The 12,085-nt window shown below is 38.8% G+C and overlaps 1 protein-coding gene across 1 annotated transcript; it reads left to right on the top strand.

The window, feature by feature from the left end:
- On the top strand, positions 1-9,389 carry chn1 (chimerin 1). Its single transcript, XM_042002718.1, has 7 exons — positions 1-686; positions 1,819-1,903; positions 4,573-4,746; positions 5,635-5,712; positions 6,389-6,526; positions 8,225-8,330; positions 8,567-9,389. The coding sequence occupies exons 1-7, from the start codon at positions 435-437 to the stop codon at positions 8,736-8,738; spliced, it is 1,005 nt and encodes a 334-aa protein (XP_041858652.1). The 5' UTR covers positions 1-434; the 3' UTR covers positions 8,739-9,389.
- Positions 9,390-12,085: the final 2,696 nt, after the last annotated feature.

Consider the following 12,085-nt stretch of genomic DNA (forward strand, 5'->3'; position numbering starts at 1 on the left):
GCTGTCTCTGTTCCAGGGAGAATATCAACTCTGCACAGGGAGGAGAGGATTAGCTCAACCACTCATCTCATCTGCAATTACGTTCCCAGAGAACCACATGAGCACCCAAGGCTGCACCTCTTTAGAATAAAACCTGGCATTCCTATCACAGAGTTGCCACTTGATCTACTGTCACTGCTGTGAGAAGATTAAGGAGCAATCTTTTTTTTTTCTCTCGCTCCTTTTAGAGTCTTTTAAATTATTTAAAGATTCTTTCATATAATTCAAATGTACAATCTTTATTCAGTGATGCTACAGTCTTTTTAATTGGGACAATGCAAGTAATTTTGTTTAACTTATACTTGCCCTGAACATCAAGGAGTTAAACTGTCATTTTTTGGGACGTTTCCATCTGGTTCTCATCCTCATCTCGTGTGGGAGACTGCAGGTCCACAATGCCATCCAGAGAGTCCTACGACGTTCAAAAGAAAGAGAAGCCCTTGGTGCAAAAGGCCAAGCGAGAGGCCAATCAGGAGGATATTTTGGCGGCAGCTCTGGGAATGAGGATGGGGCCACAGAAACCTTCAGCCACTTTTTGGCAACCACTTAAACTGTTAGCTTACTCACAGCTCACCTCATTGGTTCGCAGAGCCTCACTAAAGGAAAGCGACTGGACGCCCAAATCTGAGAAAGTCCACAACTTTAAGGTGAGACTGAATCAACTTTAAGAACACTTGTCAGCTGATGAATATCCAGAATTGTGGTTTTCTGTCATGATATGTGGCCGGAGGGCTGATTCTCTTACCCCCCTTGTGGGAGATAGAAGGGGAGGGGTGAGTGGTACTAAATGGGAGAGTGGGGATGAAAAACAAAGCTGTTTTCGTCTGTCCAGTGAGGGTTTATCAAAAGAAAATCTACTGGTTGGGCTGTGGACTACTGCTGTTAGTTAGAGCACCAGATGGGGAGATTACGCTGCTGGAGAGGGAAAACAGTGGAGGACTGTTTTTTTTTTAGTTTGCTTCCTACTTTGACTGATAAATGGGATCAAAGCAGGAAGAGAATTATTACTGTGCAGCCTTTCAATGTGCTGATGCTCACTGTTTTCTGCTGCTTTGTTCTCTTAATTTGCTGAATGTTGCATTTCAGCCTTTAAGACTGTAACCAAAGCAGTGTTTATAATTTGTGTGAAATCAAAGTTATGATGATATTTTAATTAGTTAATAGCAATAAATGTACAGCACATCAAAACTGTGTCACTAAATTAGCTCTTTGAGCTTCTGACTTGGAAAAAGTAGCAATTTGGCAGTTTAGCTAATTAAATTAAATAATATTTTATATAATAAAAATAAAATCTATTGATTCTGGGGATGTGAAAAAATTACTATAGATGTCATCTCTCTGGATAATTGGAAAATCAGAATAACACTTGTACAGTATTTTTCATGCCATAAATGAGCTGTTAGATCCAAAACAGTTTTCCTTTTGTATCTTTAATTAACTCAGTGCTAGAATGCTGGGAGAGTTGTGGTTTGCTCTCATTCAGTTCAGGGGGTTCCCTGATTGGCTGAGCTGTTGTCACCCGCTGGAGTGTGGGAGCATCCATTCCTCCATCGTTTCCACTGAAATTCTCACAACAAATCGCACCTTTTTTGTAGTGAAGTCTCACAACTGACTGAACTACGATAGCAGCGATCCACAGCCATACTGCTTCACTTTGTCATTCAACACGCCTGTACCTGCAGGTCTTCCACCAGGCCAAAGAAACAAGTGCAACTTTTTTCTCCTTCTTGTTTTATTACATTTCATAACTAATATCTGCCACTGTCTTCCTTGCTTTAGGTCCACACCTTTCGGGGGCCTCACTGGTGTGAACACTGTGCCAGATTCATGTGGGGACTGATGGCCCAGGGGGTTAAATGTGCAGGTATGACTTGTTCTCAGCATTAATACGCTCTTATATAAACTGCTTGAACACCTTACATCATTCCTTTGTTACCCCAGGGCTGTATAAAGTGAGCATTTCTCTATATGGGTTACTTGGCTTACACTGCATCTGGAGCTGGATTACTGAATTTTAATCTAAAACCTCAAGAGTAGTTGAGGATTATGGGCTGCACAACAGAATGAATAGAATGAAATGGGGGCTCTATAGCTGTGATGTCATAGATATGTTACATGATGGAAAAGCCTTACATTTGGCCCACTTTTATCTTCAGTGAGTTAGAGTAAAACATATAACAGAATGAGTTTCTGAGGGCTGTCTGTGCTACTTTTTCAAGCGAAATGTCTTCCTAAGAGATACTGTAACTCAGGGCTTCACATCCCGTCATCATTAAAGCAGTAACAAAGGCTTTCTGTTTTTCCACTCTGATGATTTGACGGATGAACATTTGTACCATTCTAAGCCTGAAAATACACAATGAGCCAAACACAGTTGATGCGTTTTAAAGCTCAGTTCTCGTCATTTTCATAGGCGCATTGTGTTATCGGCTCCCTAGTGTGTTCATCAATCACCCAATGTTTTTTATTCTGTTCTGGAGACAAAAATTACATATAAATACACTCAGGCCTGTTACTGTAAGGATGATGGTTACAGTGTATTTCCTGTTTTGCTTGTCAGTTATTCAATTTCACTTTACTTCTTGTAAGAATTCCTTTTCACACACCAGAATAGCACTATAATGCAATCTGATGTGTGTCTTTGATGTTTTATTGATGCAACAAAGTGTGTCATCTAAATCTGTGGGAGCTCAGATATCAATTATTAACATCTAACTTTTGAGAGCTGACAGCAAACCAGAAAAAAGGCACATGGTAAAAGCCAATTTTCATCAGCTGTATATACATGCCACCATTTCCTCAGACTGAACTCCAGCCAGTAAAATCTAGGGCAGCAAAGTCTCACACGATGCTCACATTTGCATACCAAAAAATGTTCTTCCACCCCCTTTTCTTTTTGTATGTGTGAACTGGTTTTGGCCGTGTGCCAGAGAGCCAGCCTCTGCTTGTGCTTGTTGTGGCACATTTCCTCATCAGAGTGCACCCCCCACACAGCCTCATCCCATCATGCCCACGAAGGAAAACAAAGCTGGCATGTCTCTTTAATGAGGAGCAGGGCTGGGAGTGTGGGGAAGGAGCTCTGTTTCCACACACATTAAAATTCAGCTGGCTTCAACCATGGAGATGGGTCACACACCTCAACCCCAATTTAACTAAAACATTTCATAGGAAATAATGAAAAATGCTAAAGCAAATTTTGTTTTCAATTCTGATCAGAAAGAAAACAGTTTCAGTTCCTAGACTTGAAATAATGTGCTGATCAGAGCCATCAGCCACCATAAAACATCCTCACAAAACAGAGCTACAGCATCCTCACCATAGCGATGGAGATGGGGCCGTTGGTGCAGTAAGCATCCACTCTCTTTTGGCCCCTGGTGTCCCTCGGGCTTCCCCATTCCACCTGGGACCCAGAGCCATCAATGTGCTCACACTGACGACGAGCTCTCAGCGGGCTTGTATCTGATGACATGCCTTTCACTATTACTGCCTGTCTCATGTCTTTAAGAGAATCATCTCTTAAGGTAATTACATTTCTGCATCAATGAATATAAATCCAGACTGCATAAATTTTTCCAGCAGGGGCCAATTTCAATTAAAATATAGGCGGATATCCTCAGGAAACATAGCTTTATACATATGTCATATATATATATATTTCTTTGCCATGTTTTGGAGTCAAAAACTGTATGGCAATCGTCAAACAAAACAGCTCTCAGAAATTGGAGACAGCTCATAAGATCTAGGAGCTTAAATGGCTGCCCCATTTTAGTCTGGGAAACTAGGTCTTCTGTAGCCCGCAGCGCCTCATTTGCTGCTTCCACAACCACTGAGTGTGAACTTGGATTTGGAAAAGAATAGGGCGCACAGCAGCGCTGACTGTCCCTCCTACGGGCACCAGCCTTTTCCCTGTTCCTGTAATTCCCTACATGCGTCTCTGTTAGAAAGCAGAGCTGCAGTCATTCTCTGCATCTGCTCTCAATGGACCCCTCATTTCCCAACAAGGTGAATCCTGCCCTGAAACAAGCTTTTCCACAAAACACAACGTGGGCATTTTATGCTGAGATAATGATTGATGTGCTAATGAAACATTTTCTTTCATGGTTACATCAGATTAAACATCAGACCGCATGCTCCTGTATGTCAGTGTCCTCAACTGGGCTCCTTTTTTTTTTCATACTTGACTTTTTGGTTGACTTTTCATTAATAAATAGCCATCCGGAATTGAATTTGGATCTATTTGACACTCAAAGTGACTGCAATTCTATGTGTAGCACAAAAGAATATCTCTCCAGGGTTATGTGACATGTCAGGGGCAGATATTGATCAGAGGGATTAACACTCCTCTAAAAGCCAAAGCACACATGAGGACAAGCAAACTTGTTGTTGAATGTGTGCAGTCCCTCTTAGTTGCTAGATAAAATGAAAAGCAAGAATTAATTTAGTTGCTGACTAATTATATTGTTCAAATATAAAACCTACATCATGGCTCCTTTACATCTTTGAACTAAACCTTCTGTGTGTGTCTCACTGTAGATTGCGGTTTGAATGTGCACAAAGAGTGCTCAGCTCTGGTAGCCAATGACTGCAAGCCAAACCTGAGACACATCCGTAAGGTGTACAGCTGTGACCTGACAACCTTGGTGAAAGCTTATAATACAGCCCGACCCATGGTGGTGGATATGTGCATACGAGAAATCGAATCCAGAGGTTAGTTCCTGTTCATTTTGTTTGTTTTACATGCATGGAAGAAAACAGGAATAATGGTTCCTGAAACAAATGCAGTGAATGTTTATTTCAATTCACTTTGAATCCAGAAATAAAAATTTCTTTTCACTGTTTGATGAGCTCCAGTCAGCTCCAGCATTCCCTTTTAGACGTTTTGGGAAAATGTAATGAATGGGGATGACAAACTAAGTGAAAATCTTATTTCATCACATTATTTTAGCAATGGGTAGTAAAAATATTAAGTTTAATGCTGAATGTACATATCGTTAAAATAACTCATTCAAAAGCTTGAAATGTTTTCACTTTAAAATTTCTTGCTGATATTTTCCAAAAGAAATTTTAAAGTGTTTCCACATCGGTCAATGGCTTATGACAATTCATTTGAATTTTATATTGAGGGTTTTGCAACATGTACAACTTTGGTTGGGGTGTTGAAAGTCTGATTCAATTATTGACTGAGCAACTACTTTTCTTTGGGAGGGGTGACTGAGAGAACCGGTGAGATTGTTGGTAATTGTAAATGTGTAATGAGGAATACATTACTCTGTTTCCTGCTGCCTTAGCTGATTGCATTTCAGTTAGATCATTCAGCTATGTAGGAAACTCGTGGCTCCCTCATTGTCTTCCCTCTAATGTACAGCTGTAGCTAAGTTTGATTTATGTCTTCATTATTTTGACCAGTGATGCAGAAAACCATTTGCATCAGCTCATGTTTTTCCATTGTGTGACACTGTGGACATTTTATGCTTAATATCTTATGTAAATTCAGTAGTATTTCCTGAATTACTTACATGCAGGTGAGTTTTTCTGAATTACTTTTGACTGTTTTTACATAGCTGAAAGTTGTTTATTTCATGTTTTCCCCTCAAGGACTGAAGTCAGAGGGCCTGTACAGAATATCTGGATTTAGTGATTCAGTGGAAGAAGTCAAGATGGGGTTTGACAAAGGTTTGTATTCTGTTTCATAGATTGCTGACACCAGAAGTCATTGCATGCTTGCACCGTATATCCACAGGAGACACAGAGGCCTTCAGATTAATCAAAAATTGACACATTTGTGGAGGATTAATGCCTTTCTGGGAAAGTAGATCCCGTACTGACATCTCCCCCTCATGGAGGATTTCACTTTGTGGACAGACAGGGGGGAACCTCAGGGGTTACAAACCATGGATGTACTCTCACTGCCTTAAATGTGGCTGTGTTGGGATTCAGTAGTCGACTTAGTGGGAATAAACCTGTCTTGGCCCAGTGCAGTCTGAATTTTAACTGTATGAAAAACCTTGCAGCAGTGGACTGAACTCTGAGCCAGATCCGCATAAGGGAGATCATCCATGACAGAGTGTCATTCCAGCTCACAGCGCTGTGATGTTAAGTCTGCCTGCACAAGTAGGCCACGGCCTCCTCTGAAAAGCATGCATAACCAAGGAAAAGTCAGAATTAAACAGGCCAGGGGGATGATAGCTGTTGCTTTGCAAAAATATAGAGCTAGAGTTCCACCTCCATAACGCAGTCTCTTCATTCTTCAGTTCACTCTGTGACGCAAACATACTGAAGTGTGATGTCTTTGGTGAAAAGTCTCACTCACTTCCTCTTGTCTCCCTTATTTTATCTCACATCTCTGCAGATGGCGAGAAGACAGACATCTCAGTAAATGCCTATGAAGACATCAATATCATCACCAGTGCACTGAAACTGTACCTCAGGGATTTGCCAGTTCCTGTCATCTCATACGATTCTTACCCAAGGTTCATTGATGCTGCAAGTACGTCATAAACATAAATCAATGGGAAAAAAAAAATGTGTTTACTGGCAGTCACTGATGACTGTTCTTTATGTGGTTATGACTCTAATTACAAACATTACAATTATTTCTCTCTGGCGATTAATAAAACATTTCCATTACCTACAGTTATTCATCCAGTTATATTTCTTTTTGATTCATCTTTACTTATCAGAAGAGGGTGGGAATAAAAACAAAACAGCCCAGTCCCATTAGAAAACCTTTAATATGTACATTCACTTCTCCAAACATGGTACTGTCTGAAAAAAGCATTTAAATTATAAAGAGGTTTTTTACTACCTGACGTAGGAAAACAAACCTTGACTGTATTGTTGTTGCTATGTAAGCTTAACTTTTTAAAAGCCTAACTCTAACCAGCTACAACTGACAATATTGGGTCAGATGAGACATGAATTGTGGTTCTCTTGGATGACAGTATATGTCCATCCGTCCATTTTCTATATTGATTGTTCCAATTCAGGGTCATGTCACCAGTCTATCACTGAGCCAACACGGAGACAAAAACATGAACCACTCACGCTTACACTCATTCCTAAGAAGAATTTAGAGTGACCAATTAATCTACCATGATTGTCTTTCTGCTGTGTGGGGAACTCTGTGAGAACAACACGTGGCACACATATTTAGTATATCTTACAATTTAAGAATATAATGCAAAACAACATTACAGTTTTAAACTTGGTAAGTGTAGTCACCTCATATCTAAAAATGACTAAAAGTGAAGTTCTGCATGGTGAAAAAACACATGTATGACACATTCTGGTATAAAAAACATACATGTGACTAAAAGTGTGTCAGTATCTCTTTCGGTATAATCATGTAAATGGGGAGCTGAATTTATGCCCCTTCAATAGGCTGCTCTGTTTGCTGCTTTGGTTATTTACACAGCATAACCCGAGCTGGGGAATTAAAATATGGAAACACAGCTGAATTCTACTAACAGTTCATCACAGGACCTGAATGTACACCTTATCCAAATGTTTTTCTAAATTTGGAAAATAGATAAATAAATGGACCAACCTCATCCATTTTCTCCCCTCTCAGAGACCACTGTCTTTGTGCACCACAGGAAGTAACTACATTGATTACAGACTGTGGTTTTTATTCTGTTTGTTGTTCTTTTCTTGTCTTTTTGTTGTACTTTTGGTTTCTTTGTCTATCTTTGCAGTTACTTCGCAGCTACAGTCATTATGGGCCTCTATGAAAATTTAGTTTATCTTTATGGTGCTGTTTTGTTTTTGTGGTTATTTTGTATCTTCCTGAAAACATCTTTCACGTTTGTTTTTCTTTCTAGTAATTTTGTATCATTTGGTCATTTTTTCATATGTCTTCACAATCATTTAATGCCTCATTTGTCTATTTTCATGTGTGTGATTATTTATTTATTTAGTTTTCTCTAGTTGTGTTGTATCTCGTTCCAGTTGTTTGCCATTTTTGTGGTCTTTTTGTGTTGATTTTGTTGTTGTTTTGTGTCCCTTTAGTCTTTCCTTAGTGTTTTTTTTTTTGTTTGTTTGTTTGTTTTGTGTTTTTATTTTTGACTTCCTAATAGTTTTGAATAAAAGCTCTGGTTTGGGTTCAGATTACATTTGGAGACCCAGAGCCGATGCCCTGAGGGCCCATTCAGTAATCTTTTCATGCTTCTTCCTTTATGTTTACCAGAGCTCACAGACCCAGAGAAGAAGCTGGAAGCTTTCCGTGAGGCACTGGCGCTTCTGCCACCATCACACAGGGAAACTCTCAAGTACCTCATGGCTCATTTAAAAAGGTGAGATCAGACAAAATTTTTAAGAACTAGGGGACAGTATGAAGTAAATTATCTTAAACTCTTTGCTGTATTTTCAGACATTAGTTTCTAGGAAGTGCTTCAGTTTAATGAAAATAAAAAGAAAAAGAAAACTAAAATATAATACCAATGCTTCACCAGAAAATAATTCCATGATGTATTAAATCTCTTTCATTGCAAGATTGTGTGTATTTTTCTGATGGTAACATACTGTGCAGAGTGACGCAGAATGAGACGTTCAACCTGATGACTGCAGAGAACCTCGGCATCGTCTTTGGACCCACTCTCATGCGTGCACCCAACCAAGACGCCATAACAGCACTGAATGACATCCGTTACCAGAGACAAGTGGTGGAGGTGCTCATTAAAAATGAAGACGTGCTCTTCTAAACCATCATCAGGGCTTTTGTAGACCAGTTCTCTAACAATTCTTTCATCTAAAGACTTAAACAACTGTTTGTATTACACTGGTTGATAATTTTTTAAAATGCCTTGTGTATAGACTAGTGCTGACCTAACATCTGTCCACCCACTGTACTGGGTGGAATGATGAACCTTACACCTGTACATATTTTATATCTCCCCATTTTTGTCGGGGCATTTCAGAAGCTGACAGACCAGCCTGCATGGTGCGAGGTCTTAGTTGCTATGTAGTGGTAACCCAGCATGTGTCAAGATTGTGTAGCATTGTGATTTTTGCTTTTGTTTATCTGAAGTAGACACTGTCCACATTCCCAGCTGCCTGCTGTGCAGTTATTTCTGTGAAACTTTGTATAGCTGATGTAAAAATAAGCTACTAATTTTTCTGGGGTAATTTTTACAATACTGTATTTTTTTATCCCGTCAAATGTTTGTAAATCAGCTGCAGTTCTTAGTTAAATGAGCTTGTCCTCATAATTCGTAAACACTGGTGTATTTTCCTGACATTTTTATTGTGTTATAAACAGCATCCTTTGTGAGATTAATTTTGTACTGTAATGTTTTTGTACACAACTTGTGCATGATCAGTTTAATTTATTAAACCCTTCTTTGAGACATCAAGCAATATACGTCTCGTTGCTGAAATAAAAATCAACAAATCTGTGGTAAAAGATGTATAATTTTTTTTTTTTTTTTTGGCCATTGTGGGGTAGCAGGGAAAAGCTCTATATGTAAACCTTTAGCTGACATTATGAGCTCAGTGAGAGATAGCTTCCTACAAAAATTGCCACAAATTTAGTGCCACCGATGGATTGTGCGCCCAATATTTACTGTCATAGCTACCGAATAAAGTTTTATTCTACCATTTTACTGCAAAGTGACCAGATTACACTGGGTCTGAATAATATAAGCTACAAAACTGTTGAAGACTGGAAAATTGTTTCCTCTAAAAGTACATTTTAAAATTTCTTCATGAAATACAACATGATGGAAACTGACATCAAAAGTTAGGCGCACTTCAAACTTTGACCTGCAGGTGCTACCATATTACTTGAAGTGCAGACAGGGGTCTCAGTGAAAAGAGTGAAGTGGCTCTTTTCTGTCAGTGAGCCACAATTCAAACCTTTTCAGCATTCAAGGGGGCTGCCAAAGACTACAAGGCAAAAAAAAGAGTAGCATGAGGACAAAAAGTAGCTAAGAAGTTTAGCTGCTCTTCAGTAAAAAAAAAATACAGGTTCATTTAGATTTTGCTGTAAATAAAACAAGTCTTATAATGACAAACAAAATGGTTTTTTATAAGATTTCTAATGAAAATATATATCTGTGTTATGTAATATAAGGACACCAGTGCTTTAAATGAAGGAAAACAAAAATGATGATTGTAATGCTGCTTAAGATAATACCTTGAAGACAGTATTGTACAGTGACAGTCCTTCAGTCCGAATATTGAGAGTGACAGCTTGTGCCTGAAAGCCACATGCCACATGATTTTAAAGAAAGCTCTCTAACGTATAGAGCCTCTGTGATTAAAACCAAACCTACATCACCTAAGGCAGTACCATTTTGCTCATCAGAGGTTGGTAATTACAATGTCACGTAGAATTAATGAATTTCAGGTTTAATTGCCCACAGGTTATGTCTTTTCAAGCAATTTCCAAAAACCAGTCATGCACATCACCGGGTTGCTTATTATGTGATCGCCGTTTACATTGTTGAAGCTCAGAGAACGAATATAAGCCTTTTCTTCAGTGCCTTTATATCACTGCTTATTTAATATGTTTTGTTACTATTGAATATTTGAGTCTTCGCATTGAATTATCTATTCACCGGCTTATATTGTCTGTGGCTTCATTTTGAGCCTTTCTCAGGATTTGTGAGCCTGAAATTCACCCAAAAAGCATTCAAGAAGCAATCACTGCTTGACATTTAATCACTTTGGTGTTGTGACCACATCGCATCAAGTTAATGTAAACCAAACTCAGACTTGTCTCTGTTGATTGTGTGGTAAAATTGGATTTTCATCCAACCGTTTAGCCTCCCCCTCCATTATCAGCCATTTTAAATATATCATACCTTAATCTACAATGGGCATTGACTGTGAAAGGAGGTAAACCACACCAATAAAACTATCGAGTTCTCTGTCTTGCAGTCAGATGCTGTGATAAGACCATGCAAGAGTGGTGTCTGGCAAATGTATTGTGCAATGGATGTGCATCATTCACAGCAATGAGAGTAAATTTGAAAGGCTGTGATCCATGAGATAACTGACCTTTCTCCCTGAACTGGATGGGAATGCTTCTTTCTCTACAGAAGCTGACATAAATACAGCCCTGGGTGATGAAATTTAAAACAATAGTCAGTTAAAAATAAGGAAACATTTGAAAATGGTAATGTTTATTCTTTTCAATTACAGGTGATATAATTTTATATGTATATATATATATATATATATATATATATATATATAACGAATAAAGGATTTCTGTTGAAACACTGTGTAATTTATTTTGCTCAAAGCACACTATAATCTGTTCTATAAAAGCTCTTTGATCTTCCTAATCTTCATCAAGGCATGACTGCCCAATATGGCCACTTTTTATCAACCCCCTGCAGATATTACATAGACGCTTTCATTCAGATTCAATGAGCATTTAATCACTTACAGAGCAGATGTAAACACATGGGTTCTACTCTTCATGAGAGTCGAATCACAGCGAGAGGTTTCAGCCTTATAATTAACACCAAGCAGAGCACCAAAACTGTCCATCCACAAAGAGCTTGATACAATAAAGGATGTTGCATGACAGATTTGGAGAAAGGCAAAAGTGGTGCTAATATGGTGTAAATTCAGGTGGCCTGAGTGATTGGACAGAAAGGCAGGAGGGGGAGGGTGGAGGCAAATCTCTCTTAATTCAAATGTTGCCAAAATGGTCATTTGTCACAAAGTGAGATGAATGAGGCTTGTGGTTGAGTGGCTGGCTGATTGAACGGATCAGGGATGTAAGGAAATTGAGTTGCTTGACCCATCACAGGCCCGATGGGGCGGGGCAGCTTAGCAAAGAGAACATATATGGCTGTAACACCTGGCGTCTAGGAAACATAAAGCTGTTTAGAGAACAGAATTTCTTTACTAATATTTACATACCTATATTTCAGAGAGATATTTACAATCTCGTTCATTGTATATAAGATTACTAATGAAACAGCGGGTAATAAAATGCTTTAGGTTCACTTTAGTTCATGCCCCCTCAAAAATGTATAAAGTAATATTGCCATGCAATGCTTTGTACGGATGAATTTTTATTCATCTTCTTTTT

The sequence above is a fragment of the Melanotaenia boesemani genome, chromosome 12, assembly GCF_017639745.1.
Source record: "Melanotaenia boesemani isolate fMelBoe1 chromosome 12, fMelBoe1.pri, whole genome shotgun sequence".
In the NCBI taxonomy this organism is placed as follows: domain Eukaryota; kingdom Metazoa; phylum Chordata; class Actinopteri; order Atheriniformes; family Melanotaeniidae; genus Melanotaenia; species Melanotaenia boesemani.